General features: G+C 34.5%; 1 protein-coding gene and 1 pseudogene across 1 annotated transcript; both read right to left on the reverse strand.

Annotated features, from left to right (window-relative positions):
* Positions 1-9,556: 9,556 nt before the first annotated feature.
* LOC21390051 lies at positions 9,557-11,068 on the reverse strand (annotated as a pseudogene).
* Positions 11,069-17,551: 6,483 nt separating this feature from the next.
* On the reverse strand, positions 17,552-19,202 carry LOC21390052 (coumaroyl-CoA:anthocyanidin 3-O-glucoside-6''-O-coumaroyltransferase 1). The gene has a single exon (XM_010108862.2). It carries the CDS (start codon positions 19,111-19,113, stop codon positions 17,683-17,685), a length of 1,431 nt encoding a protein of 476 aa, XP_010107164.1. The 5' UTR covers positions 19,114-19,202; the 3' UTR covers positions 17,552-17,682.
* Between the last annotated feature and the right edge of the window lie 3,960 nt (positions 19,203-23,162).

Below are 23,162 nucleotides of genomic sequence, written 5' to 3' on the forward strand. Positions count from 1 at the left end.
TAATGCAAACTCCTCAACAGAAAACTTAGTAAAAGAATCACAAAACTTGAACCATAGCTCATTTGTATTTGGATTATGAACCACATGAAACAGTAACTCGTGTATCAGCTGACACTGGTTACTGTACTTTACCAAATCCAAAAACCGACCTAAAATTATTCTTCTGAACAAATCTTTCTGACTTTAAAAAAACTTTTTGTTTAATTCCTCTATAACAGCAAAAGAGGATGATATATTAACCTGGCCTCGAAATCTCTTCTCAGGATTAATACAATACTTCCAAGACTGTAAAAATGAAAAAAAAAATGAAGAAAAACAATATGAGGATAAACCTAAAAATACACGATCAAAACACACACAAAAAAAAAAAAAAAAAACAAATGCCATATCCTAAATTCAAAAATCTATAAACTAAGTTGAAAAAATTAATCAAAATACCTCCAAAGTGTTACGAGTGGGAGAAGGATGAGCAACTTCTTCGGAACTTTTTTTCTCCATACCAATTTTCTTGTTCACAATCTTTGAGCGTTTACTCGGAGTAGAAACAGAAACATTGTCCTTCCTCTTGCTTTGTGTTTTCGCCATATCTTAAACAATAATATATAGAATCACAAGATCAGAGAAAGAAAAAAAAAACCAAAGGAACGCGAAAAAAAAAACTCATACAAAAAAAAAAATACTTTCAGAGAATGCACACTGTCAGCGATGATAGAGAGAGTTGCAGAGCGAGGAGAAAAAAATCGCAGTAGACGGACGGAGGGAAGAAAGACAGATCGCCGAAGAAGAACGAAAATAAAAACCTAAAAAATCGCAGGAGGTCGCCGGTGGAAAGAAAGAAATCTTGGAAAGAAAAAACTGTCTTAGAGAGAGAAAACAGAGAGCACAAGTTATGCACAAAAACCAAGTAAAAAATCTGGGATACGGTTTTTAAAATATAACCGAATAAAAAATCTGTAAATTATGGACCATAACTTGACAGGTTATGGTCCATAATTTACAGATTTTAGACGGTTATATTTTAAAAATCGTATCCCAGATTTTTTACTTGGTTTTTGTGCATAACTTGTCAAGTTATGGACCATAAGTTGATAGGTTATGGTCCATAATTTACAGATTTTAGACGGTTATATTTTAAAAATCGTATCCCAGATTTTTTACTTGGTTTTTGTGCATAACTTGTAAAGTTATGGACCATAACTTGTCAACTTATGGTCCATAACTTGACAAGTTATGCACAAAAATTGAGTAAAAAAAATCTGGGATACGATTTTTAAAATATAACCGACTAAAATCTGTAAATTATGGACCATAACCTGTCAAGTAATGCTCCATAACAGCACAAGTTATGGTCCATAACTTAACAAGTTATGCACAAAAACATATCAAATTAGACAATAATCCATAAATCACAGTTTTTTTTTTAACTATTAAATGCAAGGATTTCTTTTATTATTAGAAAAATTTGACAATTTTTCCTTCAAATCATTCAATTCCAACTTATAACATAAAGACAAAAAATCAACTTAGACCATGATGATCAGTTCATATCAACAAATGTGGGGTTTGAACAAGTCCTCCTATTGTGGCCAACTTGCTTGCATCGAGACTTCACAGATTGCTTCTCTCGTTCTCCACTAGAAAGAATTCTTTGCTTCCTTGGCCTCCCAGCACCACGTTTAAACTCAGGAGGAAGAACAACCTCCACCTTACTGCCCTCTGAAATTTGCCACTTTGATCTATTAGTAACAGGATAGATTGCAGCATCATATGTTGCTTTGAATGCATTGTTGGTGTAATAGTAGGAAGTAAAATGTGTTGGATCAAGATTTCTTTTCCAAATCGATGCAATAGCGTGTGGACATGGAAATTCATCAGCTTGCCAAACAAGACAACTACATGTTCTTGCCACCAAGTCAACCATCTCACCAACTAAACCATCAACAACATAATACTTATTGATATCAACGGGATGAACCTGAAAACATGACAAAAAGAAAAGAAAACAGAGCATTCAAAAAACAATAGAATAACTTCAAAAAAAAAAGACCAAAAGAATCACAAAAAAGATCACATCAAAAACATAACCAAAATAATGAAACAAAAAAAAAGTAAATAATTGAAAGAAAAGCAACTTACAGATAAGCAACGTGCAATCTTTTTCCTATCATGAAGGCATTTAGTTGTATGTTTACTCAAGTACGTAAAAGTCTGATCCGCCTTATTTCGACGCTCATAAAACCATCTTTGCAAGAGGGATATGAAATGCTCAATTAAAGCTTCAATAGGATACTCCCTAACATTCATTAAGACATTATTCAATGACTTGGAGATATTAGTCGTCATGACATCGTATCTCTTCCTCTCAAAGTGAGCACGTGCCCACTTTTCAACCCCTACTTGTAGCAAATAATTTTGAATAGCTGGTCGAACTGCCTCCAATTGACGCATGAAGTAACCAAAGTCTTCCTTACGGAATGCCTCGGCACAACGATAGAATATAGCATCCACATGCACACCTTTAAAATTTGAATTCAAATTTCTAAGTAAATGTTGCATACAAAATCCATGAGATGCATCCGGAAATACCTTCTCAACTGCTTTAGGGATACTACTCTTTCGGTCAGAAACAATAACAAGCTCTTCATGAGTTCCGATGGCCTCCTTAAGCCTTTCAAAAAACCATTCCCACTAGGAGTCATTCTCCGAATCAACAATTGTAAAACCAAGCGGAAAAATACGATTATCAGCATCTAAAACTGCAGAGAGAAGCAAGGTCCCAGAAAACTCATTCTTCAAAAAAGTGCCATCAACTGAGATCACAGGCCTACAATGGCGCCAACCATGAATAGAAGCCCCCAAGCACAAAAAAAAACATTTAAAATAACTATTAGTCACGGAGAAATTAAACTCTTGTCAGTGAATTGAAAGTTCTAGAGTTTATTAGGGGAAAAAAACAGAGGAGCTATTTAGATGTTTATAGTGTGTCACCGTAATTCACGTATAAGATACTAAATTGTAGATTCAACATGACTAACTTCCTTTATCATTTTTGAAAAAGATACTAAATGTATAAGATACTCTTTCACACTTCTTAGATTTCTTTATGATTAGAACTCTTTAATCTTTTAGAAAATAAATATGTTAAAAACAAATGACGTGAATATTTACTAAGTTATTGAATTCCATGTCCTTTTAAAAATATACTAATAGTTTCCTGACACACGCAAATCTTTCATACTCTAAGAATAGAAATTAGCGCACAATTACAATTATCTCGAGCTTTAATATGCATAATGCATGTGCCCGCGTATGTAACCCACGTTACATATAAATGGTATGTAACTAATAACTATATCATGCATATACTGTACAAATAGACAAAACCATAAGCATAATACATAAAAATAAAAATACCTGGATTTTTCTCCTTGAAAACATTGCACAGAAAAGGAATGGATGCATACGACTCCACTGCACTTCCTCTCATTGATGCTAACGCATATCGGCGAGCCATTCGTGCTTTGTAGTAACTAATCTCAACACCATGCTTACCATGCATTATAGACCTCAAATCATTAGGACGCAAACGGTCTGCAAGCCCAATGCTAAAATCGCCCTTTAAAAACTCCGAAACAACACGACTATTTGCTTGACGATGCTCAGCACTAGCAACATCAAGTGAACAAGTATGTTCCTTAATATACTTCTTCACTACCCAAACATTACCATTTGAAACCTTAGCAGCACGCATCTTCCAAGTACAACTCTTATTTTTACAAACCAAAACATAAAATGAATTATTAGATCTTTCATATTTAAATTCAAAATGCCTCCTAATAGCAATTACATGCATAAATTTCTTGAGAACCGACTTGCTCATGAATTGATTGCCTACATTCACATCAAACGACATAGGTAACTTTGAAATATCCAAATCTTCAATCAAAAAATTATTCATCGCAACATCAATATCATCTTCAAATTGACAAACGGAACCATCAACATTAGAAGATGACGCCTCATCTCTTGAACTAATAAAACAAGAAGAAGAAGAAATAGATCCCACTACACTAACGGAGCCACTAACAAAATCTATTACCAACGGGAATCCAAGAGCTTCCTTACTGTGTCGAACTAAGTTTAAAAACAACTTAACATCATCATCCCTCTTAAGGTCCGAAACAATTTCAATTGGGTCCTTCAACTTCCTTCCCACAAAAAGTAATAAAGAATGAACACCAGCATTAAAACCAAACAACTCAAGATTCAGCTCCTCACATAAACACTCCTGTAAAAACTTCAAAGAAGCATCCTCTGGAATAAAAACTGATTGAAAACCAAAATTTGTATATTGGTTTTCTAGACTCCATTTTCCCCTATAAGCAACAATGACTAAAACAGATTGCATGCCTACAAACATATTGCAGAAACACTGTCACGTTAAAGTGCATAACCGGACAAGTTATATAAAAAAACCTCTCAATTATGGACCATAACTCGTCTAGTTATGTTCCATAACCGCACAAGTTCTACAAAAACTGTCATGACTGAAACAAATTGAAAACAAACCGAAAAAATGCAAAACGTGAAAACGAAATTACAAAAAAAAAAAAAAACTAGAAACGAAAAATGCCGAAACACGTTGTTCCATAAAAATCGACCGGAAAACAACAAAAAACAAAGGATTAACGGACAAAGAAAGAAAACAAACCGAAATAATGCAAAATATGAAAACGAAAATACAACAAAAAAAAACTAGAAACCTGGTAAAGCACCGGAACAGCTGCTCTAATCCAAACGAGAACAAGAAATACCGACCGACGAACCTGTTGATCCACCGACGAGAGAGAAAATCCGAGCGCAGTTACGAGAGAGAGAGAGCTGCGAGAAGCTAGAGAGAGAGAGATCTGCGACAGAGAGAGAGAGAGAGAAAGACAGAGACGATCGAAAGAAACAAAGGAAAAAAAACGGTAAATTTGGAAATTCAAAAATTATGGCCTATTAATTTTCATAACTAAAAATTGGCCTATATGCTTCCTTAAGGTTTTAAAATTGGCCTATTCTCTACTATTTCCCTAAATTTTTTGAGCTTAGAGTCGGATTGGGCTGACTCTCTCTCTTTTAAGGCGGATTGAGATTTTGTTTTAAAATACCTTATATAATTTTGAATTGGACCGAGCCAATCCTAAACATTTTGGACTTAGAACCAGACTGAGCCAACCCTCTTTCTTTTAAGATCGGGCCGGGCCGGCCTGAAATTTTTTTTAGACCGAGCGGCCCAAACTTACTCCTCTATGACCTCGTCATGCTCAAGGCGTCAAACTTTTTTAGGTCGACCTCGTTGTCTTTTGTAGTTAAGCTTCAAGAGTGGCAACTTCCCACTTTCGGGCCAATGTTCTTGGCTTCAGATGAAATATTGGCGGGTCATTAGCCTTCAAATAGTTTTCCTTGCTATAGCACCGATCCAAGTAATTTTGAGGCTCCTCTCATCCTTATGCCAAATGCAAGCAATGGCATGCATGTGAGCCAATGGTCCCAGTTAAATCCCATCTTCTGTAAGAGCATGATCTTCTAGTGACGTCAACAGAGAAAAGGCCATAAAAGGCCGTCACTTCGTATACTCGTTGGCCACACCATTGAACAGAGTGTCCAGCAGTAGTTTTTTTTTTTTTTTTTTCTTCTTCTTTTTCTTTCAAGGACAGTGGCAGAGGCATAATACTCAATTCAATGAGGGCTACGGCTCCCACTCAATTTCTTTTTAAAAAAAATATACCTCTCAAAATTAAGTAATTTTATATTTAAATCCTCACTAAGATATAAATACCGTCCCCTTCAAATATTATAGTCTTTGTATACCTTCACTATTTCACTTTACTCTTACTCTTTAGTTTTTGACCTTTTATTCAGCCCCCTTCAAATAATATATTCTTTTTATGCTTCTACTATTTCACTTTACTTTTACTCTTTAGCTTTTGACCTTTTATCCAACCTACCTTTCTGAATGAAAAAGTTATGAGGAAGGAAAAGACAAATTAAAATGATTATTAAATGATTTTTTTAATAAGTTATGAGCTTGTATTCCGCGCTTTGTTACGGAATACAGTGTTATATTATATGATAGATTTAAACTTTTTATAAATATATTTACACATATATATATATATAGTATTGTTAATTAAAATATATTTACATACATATATACATTGTAAAAAGTAAAATACACTACTGTTGTAACAAAACAAAACATGTTATATATAGAGAACGACATCAAATTTTTACTCAATCTCCGATAAAAAGTCCCGCAAAAATAGATATATTAAAAACATGATTACTCAACAACAGCTGTGTGGACGATGGAAAACCACTGCAAAACGGAGCCAATAAGCAACGGATAGTCATATATCAAATCCCCGTTAAACAAAGCTGAGTAATGAGAAGAAATACATGTCAAACCACAAAATTAACACGGTTAGATAGTAAGAGTCTTGAGAAAATGAAAAACAAGAACAACTAATTAAGCTAATTGGCCAGAATGACAAAAGACAATAGACTAAATAAATTAAAAAAAATTAAATGAAAATCCATATTAGTTAACAAATGACGAAATCAAGAAAACCCAAAATACCTAAACAGATCAGAAGAGATAAACACAAACCATATTAGTAAACAAATGACGAAATGAAAAAAACCCATAACACCCAAAAATATCATAGAAGAAGAAACAGTACAAAAAAAATTAATGTCCAAACATATCGGAAAGAAGAAATGAAGAAACAAAAAACTATATGAAGACATAAATATTTATAAACCACTGTAGTGCAAAAATATCAAAACAACAAAACCCTAATCACCCAAAAGCATTAGAAGAAAACAAAAAGTTGAGAAAAAAATTTTCCTTTCGAAACAAATGAAGAAGAAAAGAATAAAGAAACCAAAAACGAAAGAGAAGAAACATGAAGAGCGAGAAAATTTGCCCCAGAAGAGAAGGAAAATAAGAAAAACGTAGAAGGTTGTAGAAGATAAAAGAGAAAAACAAAGAGCATCAGAAAAGTGAAAGGAAATAAAATAATTGAGGAAATAAAAGAAAATAACTAAGATGAAATAAAGAGCATGGTAGTAAATTAACATTTAAAATGATATTGGACAAACGCATAAAGGAATATTAAGGATAAAATAGGAAAGATACTGTACTGTAGTATGAACAGTAAAAGCAGTCTTTTGTTTTTTAGTATATGTATAATGTGAATTGTCAAAATGGTTGTAACATATGGGTGCCCGTTTTAGTAAGTTTATTACCTTATTCTCTGATGTGGTGCCCGCTTTACTTAGGCGGTTTCAACTAGCAGTAAATGAGTGACTTGCAGACGACACCCTTGAGAAAAATATAAACGAAGTAATCGAACTATAAACCGACTAAAAAACGACAAAACAGAAAAAGAAAATAATCTCAACAAACCACGTAGGATAGGAAACGACAAAAGTTGAAAAACGAAAACTAAGTTGTGTGAAACCGCTAAAAAAAATAATAACTTGTGTATATATATACACAAAATATAAGACCACAAGACCTATTAATGATTCCATGAATATTATATTACCACTTCAGAAAAGGAATTTTCACGTCTTGTAAGCAAGTATTTACGAAAAAGATCGACTGTGTTGATTGTTTTCTTGGAAGCTCATCTACATGAAAAACTAAGAAATAAGGGATAAGTAAAATCCAAAGTGAGCTTTCTTAGTGGTTCTATTAGTGCTTCTCTTTCAATATCAAATGCTAATTGTCGTTTTCTCATGTTGCTCACACTTTCTTCATTATGTTGTAATTCACCTCGCTTATACTTTGGGCGGGTTTAGAATTTGTTTCAAAATGATTTTATTTTTTTTTTTGTATAAAAATGAAAATGAAAGGGTTTTCAATATCAGACAAAAAATATTTTTAAAAATACCTTTGATAGTTTTATCAAGAGATTATTTTCAGTATAAAAAAACCTATTAATGTCTCTCTTTCTCTCTCTCTCTATTCGGGAGAGAAGAAAATGAAAATAAAAAATGAAAAACAACTAAAAGTCATTTTTCATTTCTTTCTCATTTTACACTAAATCAAAATCGTTTTCATTTTCTTTTTTTGTCTTTATAACGTAAAATACCGTTTTGGAAACGTTTTCATTTTTTCTTTCTAAAAAAAATATGAAAAACAAAAATGAGATCAATTCTAAACACGACTTTTGCTTTCCGAGGAAAGAGTTGGCTTCCCGGATTATGTTGTTTTTGCGATCATTGTCCTTAGCCAACGTCATTTTAATATGCATCTCGCATTTCATTTGTATTATACATATTCGTTGTTTCTGTCGTTTTGTTTTGAATTTTGTCCTTCATTGATATTGTTGTTTTTTGTCCTTCATTGATATTGTCGTTTATATGTTGATTTAATTCGTTGTTGTTCTTGTTGTCCTTCCAAGTTCGATGTTTTCTAGTATCTGTCTTTTCATAATCATATTTAGTTGATATCGGTTATATATTTGAGTTTTTGGCATCAATGTGCCTTGTACATTTCGAAGTTGTCTTTATACTGCGTTTCCTTCCATGTTAAATCCAAGGGAAAAAACAAAAACAAAAAAAAGTTTTTTATTTTTTATTTTTTTATTTTTTGGTTAAGCCGATTTCTTTACTTTTGAAATAGGTATTTTGGATCATAAAATTGATTTCATAATTTCAGTAATCAAGTTTCGAAGACATGAGCCTAATCCAAGATGATCTTCAAAACTTCTTATAAGCAATTCTAAATCAATCAGAAAGATTATTACGGACACTTATTGATAACGTGTTATAATATAAATATAAGGTGGTATACGTGAGATGAGAGACGAAGAGAAGTAGAGAAAACGCTCATTATTCATCGTCATTGTACAAAATACAATATCTCTATTAGGAGAGAATCATAAAATGGCAAAAGCTGAAAGCCACGAGTTACAACAGTAAAGGTTACGAAACACCAATCACTAATAATATCGAAGTGGTGAATATGAAATTTACGAAGGGGTATTAGGAAGGTGAGCATCCACACCACTACAACATTTTATTTAAAACAAAAATAGCTTATACTTTGACCAATGACGACAACAGAAAGCAATAACAAGAAGGAAAACGACGAGAACCTGAAACAAGTAAAAAACTACTGCAACAATGACAAGCAAACTGAAAAGTAAAACGACGAGAACCTGAAGCAAGTAAAAAAATACTGCAACAATGACAAGCAAACTGAAAAGTTTAAGTATAACAAAAAAATGCAACACAAGAAAACTACGACAACATGGTACAAACAACAAAGGCAACAACAACGAAAAACGACATGGAAAACACAACGATAATAATAGAAAAATGACAACAACAAAAAAATTAAGAGAAGAAAAACACGACAACTCGAAACAAGCAATAAAGGAAAACAACGATTATAAGAAACGACATAAAAAAAAAAAGAGTGACGATACCTGAAACAACACATAGTTATAAAAGACGACAACAAACATAATACAATCGTCAAATCGAGAAGAACATCAAGGAAAGACAAACGACTGGAACCTAAATCAAAAGTCAAATCAGACCAACCCCATCAAGATTTCCTCCAAGATGGCGTTGAAACGACTCATTTGATCCTTGCTAAGAACCAAACTGACTTCAGCACCACCTTTCTCGTCCCTACTCTGAGCAATTAAAAAAGCGGTTGAATCACGAAAATGGATGGATTCGCACTTTTTGGGTCTCCCCCACCCGAAATCCGTCTCATAAAGATCGAATTTTGGCGATCCCACGACGGTAACATGTTTCCACCCTGAATCCTTGATTTTCTTGAACTTGATCAAAAAATTCTCCAACTCTTTCAAAGGTTTCCTGTTCAGTTCCCCAACTTCCTTCCCAATAGCCTTGGCAGCCGTGGCGACCCCATTTTCGCCCAACAGCTCCGCCGCCTTCACCAGCGCGAAACACACCGTCAAGCAATTCCCAAAATAAGTCGTCGGCAATGGAAACTCGAGGCGGCTTCGACATTCCTCTACGAAGGCAAAGTAGTAAGGATCATCATCATCTTTATTAACTTTGGAATTTCTCTCTTCTGATTTCGCTAAGCAAACCCAAATCAACGCGGAAATGACGACAAACGACGACATGTGAAGTGTTGTGGAGTTCTCGTTGTCGTTGGCCAATTGATTTGTGATCCAATGCCTTAATCTCTCAATCTTGTCTCGGCACAGAACGACCGTGGCACGGAGGCTATGATGATCATCAGTGTCAAGGACTGATCTTTGGTCCTCATTTTTCCATGTCGATGCCAAACTCCACCAAGCTTTCAAGAACACGAGCTCAAGCCCATACGGGTCCTTCACCGCGGTCCTGTCAAGAGACGGCAGCCCTGAATCTCCATCAAGCGAAGTCAAATCTCCTCCGGTCTTGCAAACCAATGCCCATGATTTCATGAAGTGGTGAAGCGACCTCGCGTCTCCCGCCACGTGGTTGCACCGGAGGCCAATGCATATGCCGGAGTTGGGAAAGACGGTGAACTGCAAGGCCATAATAGGCTCCACACGCGTGTCGCCATCCACACGTGCCGGCGCCAACTTGGGGACGAACGGGTCCAATGCTCGGACGGGTCGCGGGTGATTGGCCGAGAGGAAATGGAAGTCGGCAGCGGACTCGGCGACGGTGAGGGAAACGGCCGAGTCGCCTTCCGCGAAGAGAATGTGAGGCTTCATGGGCGGCGGAGGGAGGATGAGGTTGGCAGCGAAGGGGAAGAAGTGTTGGAGAGTGAGGGAGAGGGAGTGTTTGAGAGAAGGAAGTCGGGTTCTAAGAAGTGGTGGGTTGAGTGAGGGAATTCGTAGAAGTAGGGACGTTGCATGTTGGCAAAAAGAAGCCATGGCACGTCAAAGAAGCTGAGAGGGAGAGAGGTCGTCGGGACTGTCCCCGGCGGTGGAGACACCTTGCTCTGCTCGATTATCTTGATAAGTTCTTGCTTATTCGGCTGTAGATCAGCCATTGATATTGTGAGGACAAGAGAATTCCGGTTGATCAATGAAAATTAAGGACAAGAAGGTTTAAGGACAAAGATATCCTTTCTATGATATTTGTAGTTTGGCAAATCTACTAATTAAGTAAATTGTACCAACTAACTATTTTTTAGGTCTTTCCCTTAATTGAGGAACGTTTAATGTATGGCACGAGTACATTTTCCTAGCGAGATGTGTGATGAAATTTAAACCCTTAGATGAAGTTTGTAATAAGATACTGGTTTATGAATTTAGCTTTCAGATACTAGTTCATGTTTGTTTCCTCCTCCTCTGGAAGATGATTAATGTGGTCCAGATGATATGGGTTATCCCAATCTTTATGCGTATCATGTTGAGAAATCTTTACTTACGGCTAACCCGTTAGCAAATCCAAAAGAATGCACAGTTGTAATAATACTTGGCGAGATGCATCAGTTGGCTATTTTAAAAATTGCTAAGAATGTACACCTTGAAGTTTTTTTTTTTCTTTTCCAAGAAAAAAAACCACGCTTTAATTTTTCAAGCAAAAAAAAAATACAAAAACAAAAAAACAAGAAAACCACATTTTGTTTTCTCTGCCAGAAAAGGTTCAGAAACAAAATACATTTGATAACCATGACTGCAAAATACATTTGATGACCATTACTGCATTGATTAAGGTGGACTTTGATCACCTAAATAATTACTCCTATAAGGAATCAAGACTTGTTGTTTCATTTTCCTGTCTTGATAGTTGTTTCTTCAATTAAATTTTGACATATCGTGATTTATTTAAGTATTTTTAATCTTTTATTTTCATTTATGTGGTTAGATTTCTAAATTTAAATGACATGATAAATAATTAGTAAAGTGTCCGCTAATGAGACAAGAAAATGGAGTCAACATATCTAAACTCCACGTATAAGGGAGCTTAGTCATAAAAATCCATAATCACTTCCAATGACTACAACGAACAAACTAATTAGAGAGAAATTCAGAGAAATGATAGAGAATCCTCTAGCCGATGACCTCCTTCCGCATAAAACATTTGAATGATTTGGATGGTTTAAACGGCAAACGGAATCCCTCAAGTATGACTGATTCTTTAGAGAAAAAATCTGCCCCAATTAATTGATGTAAAAGGCAAAACTGGAGAACGAATTCAACTTGTCCATTTATAGTCCGTCTACTTAGCGACTACTAATTTTTGATATCAAAAAGAAATTCTAGACATTGAATTGTTGAATATCTGTCGTAGACATGAGTTGATTCCGGCGGAGCGGGCTCTGGCTTAAGATTGCTTAAGTAATTGCTCAGTTGGGCCAAGGCCCCAAATAAAAAAAAAATTACATATTCTATTTTTTAAGTCTTAACTTATTAAAAGTATCATTTTTTAAAAAATTATATCTCTTGATTAGTTCTAATTTAAAAAATATATATATTTAAGTTAATGTTAACGGATAAAAATAAAAGGGCTGAATTTTAAGGAGTATTTTTAAAAATTTTCCATTAAAATTTTTTATGTATTTTTTCACAAAAATTCGTAATTAATTATTGCTCAGTTCATCTATGACCTCGTCATGGTCAAGGCGTCAAACTTTTTTAGGTCGACCATGTTGTCTTTTGTAGTTAGGCTTCAAGAGTGACAACTTCCCACTTTCGGGCCAATGTTATCGGCTTCAGATGAAATATTGGCGGGTCATTAGCCATCAAATAGTTTCCTTGCTATAGCACCGATCCAAGTAATTTTGAGGCTCCTCATCCTTATGCCAAATGCAAGCAATGGCATGCATGTGAACCAATGGTCCCAGTTAAATCCCATCTTCTGCAAGAGCATGATCTTCTAGTGACGTCAACAGAGAAAAGGCCATAAAAGTCTGTCACACCATTCAATCTAAATTCGAATCGATGAAATGAACGGGGCCTAAAATGATTGTTAAATGATATTTTTAGTAAGTTATGAGTTTGTATTCCGCGCCTTACTACGGAAAATAGTATTGTATTATATGATAGATTTGAAATTTTTATAAATATATTTACACAGATATATATAGTATTGTTAATTAAAATATATTTACATGCATATATACATTGTAAAAAGTAAAATACACTGTTGTTGTAACAAAACAAAACATGTTATATATAGAGAACGACATCAAATTTTTTCTCAATCTCCGATAAAAAGTCCTGCAAAAATAGATATATCAAAAACATGATTACTCAACAGCAGCTGTCTGGAAGATGGAAAACCACTGCAAAACGGAACCAATAAGCAACGGACATTCATATATCAAATTCCCGTTAAACAAAGTTGAGTAATCAAAAGAAACACGTGTCAAACCACAAAATTAACACAGTTAGATAGTAAGAGTCTTGAGAAAATGAAAAAGAAGAACAACTAATTAAGCTAATTGGCTAGAATGACAAAAGACAACAGACTAAACAAAAATAAAGAAAAAGAGACATTTGTAAAATTCTAAAATGGATCGAAAAAAAAACTAAGATGAAAAACATTTCCAAATGCCTCTGCATGAAGAACTTGAAAAAAAAAAAAAGGTAAATACAAAAATTTATTGTCCAAACAAATCGGAAAGAAGAAAATGAAGAAACAAAAAACTATATGAAGACATAAATATTTATACACTGCCATAGTGCAGAAAATACCAAAACAACAAAACTCTAATCATGCAAAAGCATCAGAAGAAAACAAAAAGTAGAGAAAAAAATTTTCCTTTCGAAACAAACGAAGAAGAAAAGAATGAAGAAACCAAAAATGAAAGAGAAGAAACCGGAAGAGAGAGAGGAAGAGCGAGAAAATTTGCTCCAAAAGAGAAGGAAAAAAAGAAAAACGTAGAAGGTTGTAGTAGATAGAAGAGAAAAAGTGAAAGGAAATAAAATAACTGAGGAAATGAAGGAAAATAACTGAAGATGAAATAAAGAACATTGTTGTAAATTAACATTTAAAATGATATTAGACCAACGCAGGAAGGGATATTAGGGGTAAAATGGGAAAGATACTGCACTATAGCATGAACAGGGAAAGCAGTCCTTTCCTTTAGTACATACTTGTGTGTTACCCGTGCAAATAGCACGGATAAAATATGTTATAAAAAAATATATTATATGATAAAAGTTTAGTCTGTAAATAATACATATTTATTTACATATTAAAGTGTATATACATATATATATATATTTATTCATCTTTACTTTCTTTCTTATTTCCTCTGAGCTGCAATAAATAAAAATAAAAAAAGAAAAAATTGTCAACAAAAAAGAAAATAAAGGAGGCGACAGTCCGAGAAAAACAAAGAAGTCAAAGCAACAACACAAAGAAAAAAGGAATAAATAATAAATAACCACGTGTCTAAAAGAGAAGGAGAAGAGAAAAATTAAAAGGCAAAAAAAAGAAATACACTGTTCTTTGAACAGGAAAACTCGACCTCCTATAGTAGTGTTGTAGAATATTTTTTAATCCACTTCATTAGATTATTTTCCTTTCTCAATTTGGCTTCGTTAAAATAAATTTCTTACAAATATATCCTCACTTACATATTTTAATTTTCCTTTTACATTCTTTTGTGTTTGTTAAGTAAGAATCTTCTTTTTTGATATGTCTTCTTTAAATATTCTTTTACATCCTTTTAAATGTTTACTTTAGCAAATTGATCTTCAAGTAAGCGAAAAAATGTTTAGGGGAAATGAAAGAGACAACGACGCCGTAAAGACAAGGGAAATAAACATAGAACATGAAAAGGGAAATTTTTTTTTAACAAATCAAACCAAAACAAACAATGAAAAAAAAGATAAATTATTCAGAGAAGAAATAGAAGATTTAAAAAGGAAGAAAAAGATGAAAAAATAAACAGAAGAAAAAAAAGGGATAACAAAAATAATCAGAGAACATGCAAACGGAAAAAAAAAATGGAAGCAAAAATTTCAAATATAATAAACCGTTGAAGCTTCACCAAACCAAAATCCAGAAGATTAACAAAAATGGAAAGAAAATGAGTAGAACAAAACATATAAATAAATAAATAAATAAATAAACTAAACAGAAACATAAACTTAAGAAGAAGAAAAGCATAAAGCAAAAGGCTAAGAAAGCAGAATAACCCATAAACAAAAGGAAATCGAAGCAAGAAATGAAGGCTAAAAATTTGACAGACATAAAACCCTAACGCAAAGGGTTTCTCGTTGAAGCTTCACCGAACCAAAATCAACACAAAGGGTAAGAAGCCCAAACGAAAATACCAAGAAAAAAAGGAGAGAAGAAGAAGACGAAAAACATATTAAGAACAAAAAAAGTCTAGAAACATTGACCGGAAAAAAACCGTAAAGGCTGAATAACCCCTAAACAAAAGCAAGAAGCAGGAAATCAAAGGGGACAAAGCATTTTCAGAACAAATGAAACCCAGAACATTCACGGAAAGAAAAAAGGAACCGAGGTAATACGCGTGAGAAAAGCTGCATATAAAGAGAGGAAAAGGAGGAAAAACATTTTCATAGCAAATGAAAGGAACTCTTTGCCAAGACATGCCAGGTGAACGACAGACGGAGAAAAGAAAAGAAATGAAAAGAAAAGACCTGAAACTTCTCTTCTACCAAAGTTATGAAAACGGTCAAACAAAGCACAAATGAATGAGGAAAAAAAACTAATGGCAAAAAGGAAAATTCACACAACGTAACCAAAAAAGCAACTGAGAAGATTGAGAGGATAAGACAAAAATACCCAAACAAAAACTAAAGTAAAAATAAGCAAGCAAGGATAAAACGGTAAAGACACAAATTTAGGACATAGCCGGAATTTTTTTAAAGAAGAGGGAGAAGAAGGACCGGGCACTATTCTAAAAACAGTAACCTGAGTGCCTCCTTTAATAGTATGTATAATATATACAATGTTCTCTGATGTGGTGCCCGCTTTACTTAGGCGGTTTCAACTAGCAGTAAATGAGTGACTTGCAGACAACACCCTTGAGAAAAATAGAAACGAAGTAATCGAACTATAAACCGACTGAAACACGATAAAACAGAACAAGAAAATAATCTCAACAAACGACATATCCCTCAAACGACATAGGATAGGAAACGACAAAAGTTGAAAAACGAAAAATAACGTTGTGTGAAACCGCTAAAAAAATAATAACTTGTGTATATGCATACACATAATATAAGACCACAAGACCTTTAACGATTCCATGAATATTATATTACCACTTCAGAAAAGGAATTTTCACGTCTCTTAAGCAAGTCTTTACGAAAAAGATTGACTGTTGATTGTTTTCTTGGAAGCTCATCTACATGAAAAAGTAAGAAATAAGGGATAAGTAAATCCAAAGTGAGCTTTCTTAGTGGTTCCATTAGTGCTTCTCTTTCAATATCAAATGCTAATTGTCGTTTTCTCATGTTGCTCACACTTTCTTCATTATGTTGTAATTCACCTCGCTTATACTTTGTTTTTCGAGGAGAGAGTTGGCTTCCCGGATTATCTTGTTTTTGCGATCATTGTCCTTAGCCAACGTCATTTTAATATACATCTCGCATTTCATTTGTATTATACATATTCGTTGTTTCTGTCGTTTTGTTTTGAATTTTGTCCTTCACTGATATTGTTGTTTTTTTGTCCTTCATTGATATTGTCGTTTGTAGTTGATGCTCTTCTGGGCTTTATTTTCGTTTATATGTTGATTTAATTCGTTGTTGTTCTTGTTGTCCTTCCAAGTTCGATGTTTTCTAGTATCTGTCTTTTCATAATCATATTTTGTTGATATTGGTTTTATATTTGAGTTTTTGGCATCAATGTGCCTTGTACTTTTCGAGGTTGTCTTTATACTGCGTTTCCTTCCATATTAAATCCCAGGGAAAAAAGAAATCTTTTTTTTTTTTTTTTTTTTTTTCCCTGTAAAGCCGGTTTCTTTACTTTTGAAATAGCTATTTTGAATCTTAAAATTGACTTCATAATTTCAGTTATCAAGTTTCGAAGACATGAGCCTAATCCAAGATGATCTTCAAAACAACTTATAAGCAATTCTAAATCAACTAGAAAGATAATTACGGACACTTACTAATAACGTGTTATAATATAAATATAAGGTGGTATACGTGAGATGAGAGACGAAGAGAAGTAGAGAAAACGCTCATTATTCATCGTCATTGTACAAAATACAATATCTATATTAGCAGAGAATCATAAAATGACAAGCAAATTGAAAAGTAAAACTACGAGAACTGGAGCAAGTAAAAAACTACTGCAACAGTGACAAGCAAACTGAAAAGTAAAACGACGAGAGCCTGAAACAAGTAAAAAACTACTGCAACAATGACAAGCAAACTGAAAAGTTAAAGTATAACAAAAAATGCAACACAAGAAAACTACGACAACATGGAACAAACAACAAAGGCAACAACAACGAAAAACGACATGGAAAACACAACGATAATAATAGAAAAATGAGAACAAACAAAAAATGAGGAGAAGAAAAACACGACAACTCGAAACAAGCAATAAAGAAAAACAACGATTATAAGAAACGACATAAAAAAAATTGAGTGACGTTACCTGAAACAACACATAGTTATAAAAGACGACAACAAGCATAATACAATCGTCAAAACGAGAAGAACATCAAGGAAAGACAAACGACTGGAACCTAAATCAAAAGTCAAATCAGACCAACCCCATCAAGATTTCCTCCAAGATGGCGTTGAAACGACTCATTTGATCCTTGCTAAGAACCAAACTGACTTCAGCACCACCTTTCTCGTCCCTACTCTGAGCAATTAAAAAAGCGGTTGAATCACGAAAATGGATGGATTCGCACTTTTTGGGTCTCCCCCACCCGAAATCCGTCTCATAAAGACCAAATTTTGGCGATCCCAAAACGGTAACATGTTTCCACCCTGAATCCTTGATTTTCTTGAACTTGATCAAAAAATTCTCCAACTCTTTCAAAGGTTTCCTGTTCAGTTCCCCAACTTCCTTCCCAATAGCCTTGGCAGCCGTGGCGACCCCATTTTCGCCCAACAGCTCCGCCGCCTTCACCGGCGCGAAACACACCGTCAAGCAATTCCCAAAATAAGTCGTCGGCAATGGAAACTCGAGGCGGCTTCGACATTCCGCTACGAAGGCAAAGTAGTAAGGATCATCATCATCTTTATTAACTTTGGAATTTCTCTCTTCTGATTTCGCTAAGCAAACCCAAATCAACGCGGAAATGACGACAAACGACGACATGTGAAGTGTTGTGGAGTTCTCGTTGTCGTTGGCCAATTGATTTGTGATCCAATGCCTTAATCTCTCAATCTTGTCTCGGCACAGAACGACCGTGGCACGGAGGCTATGATGATCATCAGTGTCAAGGACTGATCTTTGGTCCTCATTTTTCCATGTCGATGCCAAACTCCACCAAGCTTTCAAGAACACGAGCTCAAGCCCATACGGGTCCTTCACCGCGGTCCTGTCAAGAGACGGCAGCCCTGAATCTCCATCAAGCGAAGTCAAATCTCCTCCGGTCTTGCAAACCAACGCCCATGATTTCATGAAGTGGTGAAGCGACCTCGCGTCTCCCGCCACGTGGTTGCACCGGAGGCCAATGCATATGCCGGAGTTGGGAAAGACGGTGAACTGCAAGGCCATAATAGGCTCCATACGCGTGTCGCCATCCACACGTGCCGGCGCCAACTTGGGGACGAACGTGTCCAATGCTCGGACGGGTCGCGGGTGATTGGCTGAGAGGAAATGGAAGTCGGCAGCGGACTCGGCGACGGTGAGGGAAACGGCCGAGTCGCCTTCCGCGAAGAGAATGTGAGGCTTCGCGGGCGGCGGAGGGAGGATGAGGTTGGCGGCGAAGGGGAAGAAGTGTTGGAGAGTGAGGGAGAGGGAGTGTTTGAGAGAAGGAAGTCGGGTTTCTAAGAAGTGGTGGGTTGAGTGAGGGAATTCGTAGAAGTAGGGACGTTGCATGTTGGCAAAAAGAAGCCATGGCACGTCAAAGAAGCTGAGAGGGAGAGAGGTCGTCGGGACTGTCCCCGGCGGTGGAGACACCTTGCTCTGCTCGATTATCTTGATAAGTTCTTGCTTATTCGGCTGTAGATCAGCCATTGATATTGTGAGGACAAGAGAATTCCGGTTGATCAATGAAAATTAAGGACAGAAGGTTTAAGGACAAAATATGCTTGCTATGATATTTGTATTTTGGCAAATCTACTAGTTAATGTGTAGAAGTGATGAACAGTTGGCATTGGCAAAGTCATTGTCAAAAAATAAGCCACGTGAACCTTATGGCACTTGTTGTGATCATAGTGGTAAGTGGGTATCTATTGATGCCCACCTACCCACGTATCACTACTACAATTTGCTCCATTTGCGACACATTTGTCGTCGCAAATAATTAACTATTTACGACAAAATAACGTCACAAATAATATTCGTATGACTGGAGAATGTTGTCGTCGCTAATAATGTACAAAGCGTCACAAATATGTAGTTAGTGGCAAATGTTGTCTGGCGCCAACGTTTGCCGCCCAAATAATAATATTTGTGACGATTGTTCGTCAGAAATAAAGAATTATTTACGACGACACTTGTTGTCCCAAATAATAATTCATTTATTTTTTGTTCCCCGAGTAAAAAGGCGGTCAATTTAGCGGTTCCCAAATATTATTTGTGACGACATTAATATGTGTCATCACAAATAGCTATTTTGAATTCCCTCGCAAAAAAATGGCGGGGAAATTAGGCGGTTCCCAAAATGTAATTGCGACAACAACGAACAACGTTGTGGCAAATAATAATTCCAAAACATTAGTATAAATATTAAAAATTTAAGTTATATTTGCGACGACAGTTATCGTCGCAAATATTTTTATAAGTTATATTTGTAACGACAATGTCGTCGCAAATAGTGTTATTTATCGTTGCAAAAAACGTTGTCTATAGATACCCACGACCAGAGCCTTCTCCTCTATTTTTTCCGATCTCTCTCTCTCTCTCTCTTGGCCTCTCCCAAGCTTCCGACTTTAAACCCTAAAACCTCCCTCTATTCTCTTCTAAATCCTCACCAAATCAACATTTATCATAAGTTTTAATCATTTTTAAGTGTTTTTTCATCAAAAAAAGTATAAAAAATACTCCCTCTCCTCACCGCCGCCCTCCTCCACCGCCGCCCCACCTTCACTGTTTTCAGCTCCCGTTTTAGTTCGTTTGAACTTTGTAAGTTTTTTACCTATTTATTGTATTTTTTAGTTTATAATATTTGGGTTTTTTGTTGTTAGAATTTTAGATTATAGATTTTACATTTTGAATTTTGACTTATAGATTTTAAAATTAGTATATAATTTGAAGTTTATATTATAGATATTAAATTTTGGAATATGAATTTTAGGATTATTGAAATTTGGTATAAGTTGTGTGTAAATTTTTTAGGATGTTATTTTATGAGATATGCTTGTAATTTGATTTAGGTTATGATTAAAAGTTTTGATGACTTGTCTGGGTGGCACATCTTGCAGTTATGGTGTGTTGAAATCCTTTAAAAGCTAGTTTTTGCAGGTTTGGATTTTTGGATAATAAGAAAAATAAGTCATTATGATGCCGAAATTTTCTTAAAATTTCATTAATAAAATTAAATTATATTAATAGAGTCATGAAGTCTGGCCCAGTAGCTACATGCACCAGCTCTGCAGGAGGATCACAGCCTCCACCCAATCCGACGAGACTCCCAGTCCATTGTCAGTCTGGTATTATATTCTATAACACATGAACGATATTTTTTATTCGTGAATTCTATATAATCAAATTTTGTTACTTCCATTTTTTATAGTTTCATAGACTGAACAACCTCTATATCGATCAAGAAGACGAGGACGAGAACGAGGATGACGATGCTCCTAATTTAGGAGATTAAAATATATGTTTTTATTTTTTTTATTATCAACACTTTGTAGTATTTATTGATTAACTTACATTTTAAGGCTGATCTTATTATTATGTTGACTATTTTATATCAATTCTATTGTTCTATTTTATTATTAAATTTTCTTCAAATTTATATCTTTATTAATTAATATTATTAGGAAAGTACGGAAAAAAAAGAAAATACTATTTGCGACGACATAACTAAAGTGTCGTGGCAAATAGTCCACATTACTCGCGACGACGGTTTAGTCGCAAAAGGTTTTAAAGACTTAAAACCTTTTGCGACGACACTATGTCGTTGCAAATACGGTATGACACGCCATTATCAATGACACATTTGACGGAACATTCGTGACGACTTATTCGCGACGATATTTTAAAATTATGTCGTCACAAATATATTATTTGCGGTGACTAATTTGTGACGACATGTCGTCGAAAATAAAATATTTGCGACGACAAACCTGTTATTTGTGACGACATGGCGTCGCCGCAAATGAGATTTTTTGTTGTAGTGTATATGGTGAACACTTTTAAATCGAATTTGACGAAAATTACTTGTGTACTTAAAAAGTGTGTTCAATCAACTTGTTGCTAAGCACCAGTTTTGGCTAGCCGTTTGGGGTCGAATATGTGATGTAATAAAAAGAGAGGATTCAAACGTTGTCTTAATTCATGATTCTCATTCCATTCGGAGAGAAAATCTATATATCATTCAAATAATAAGAATGTTTATTAAGTTTTTGATCGGTTCGATTAATTTGAAATATTTGAAGGAAACCAATTCAAATTAAATCAAATATTATGGATGTCGTCGGTTTTCAACACATAATTAAGTAAATTGTACCAACTAACTATTTTTTAGGTCTTTCCCTTAATTGAGGAACGTTTAATGTAAGGCACGAGTACATTTTCCTAGCGAGATGTGTGATGAAATTTAAACCCTTAGATGAAGTTTGTAATAAGATACTGGTTTATGAATTTAGCTTTCAGATACTAGTTCATGTTTGTTTCCTCCTCCTCTGGAAGATGATTAATGTGGTCCAGATGATATGGGTTATCCCAATCTTTATGCGTATCATGTTGAGAAATCTTTACTTACGGCTAACCCGTTAGCAAATCCAAAAGAATGCACAGTTGTAATAATACTTGGCGAGATGCATCAGTTGGCTATTTTAAAAATTGCTAAGAATGTACACCTTGAAGTTTTTTTTTTCTTTTCCAAGAAAAAAAACCACGCTTTAATTTTTCAAGCAAAAAAAAAAAAAAAAAGAAAAAAAAAAAAGAAGAAAACCACATTTTGTTTTCTCTGCCAGAAAAGGTTCAGAAACAAAATACATTTGATAACCATGACTGCAAAATACATTTGATGACCATTACTGCATTGATTAAGGTGGACTTTGATCACCTAAATAATTACTCCTATAAGGAATCAAGATTTGTTGTTTCATTTTCCTATCTTGATAGTTGTCTCTTCAATTAAATTTTGACACATCGTGATTTGTTTAAGTATTTTTAATATTTTATTTTTATTTATGTGGTTAGATTTCTAAATTTAAATGACATAATAAATAATTAGTAAAGTGACTGTGACTGAGACAAGAAAATGGAGTCAACGTATCTAAACTCCTCTTATAAGGGAGCTTAGTCATAAAAATCCATAAGCACTTCCAATGACTACAACGAACAAACTAATTAGAGAGAAATTCAGAGAAATAATAGAGAATCCTCTAGCCGATGACCTCCTTCCGCATAAAACATTTGAATGATTTGGATGGTTTAAACGGCAAACGGAATCCCTCAAGTATGAACGATTCTTTAGAGAAAAAATCTGCCTCAATTAATTGATGTAAAAACCAAAACAGGAGAACGAATTCGACTAGTCCATTTATAGTCCGTCTACTTAACCACTACTAATTTATGATATCCAAAAGAAATTCTAGACATTGAATTGTTGTTTATCTGTCGTAGACATGAGTTGATTCCGGCGGAGCCGGCTCTGCCCTAAGATAGCTTGCAGCCTCACTTGGGCCAAGCCCCAAATAAAAAAAAAATTATATATTCTATTTTTTAAGTACTTAACTTATTAAAAGTATTATTTTTAAAAAATTATATATTTTGATTAGTTCTAATTTAAAAAAATATTTAAATTAATGTTAAGGGATCGAAATAAAATGGCTCAATTTCAAGAAATATTTTTAAAAATTTTCCATTAAAATTTTTGATGTATTTTT

The sequence above is a fragment of the Morus notabilis genome, unplaced genomic scaffold, assembly GCF_000414095.1.
Source record: "Morus notabilis unplaced genomic scaffold, ASM41409v2 Scaffold1119, whole genome shotgun sequence".
Classification (NCBI taxonomy): domain Eukaryota; kingdom Viridiplantae; phylum Streptophyta; class Magnoliopsida; order Rosales; family Moraceae; genus Morus; species Morus notabilis.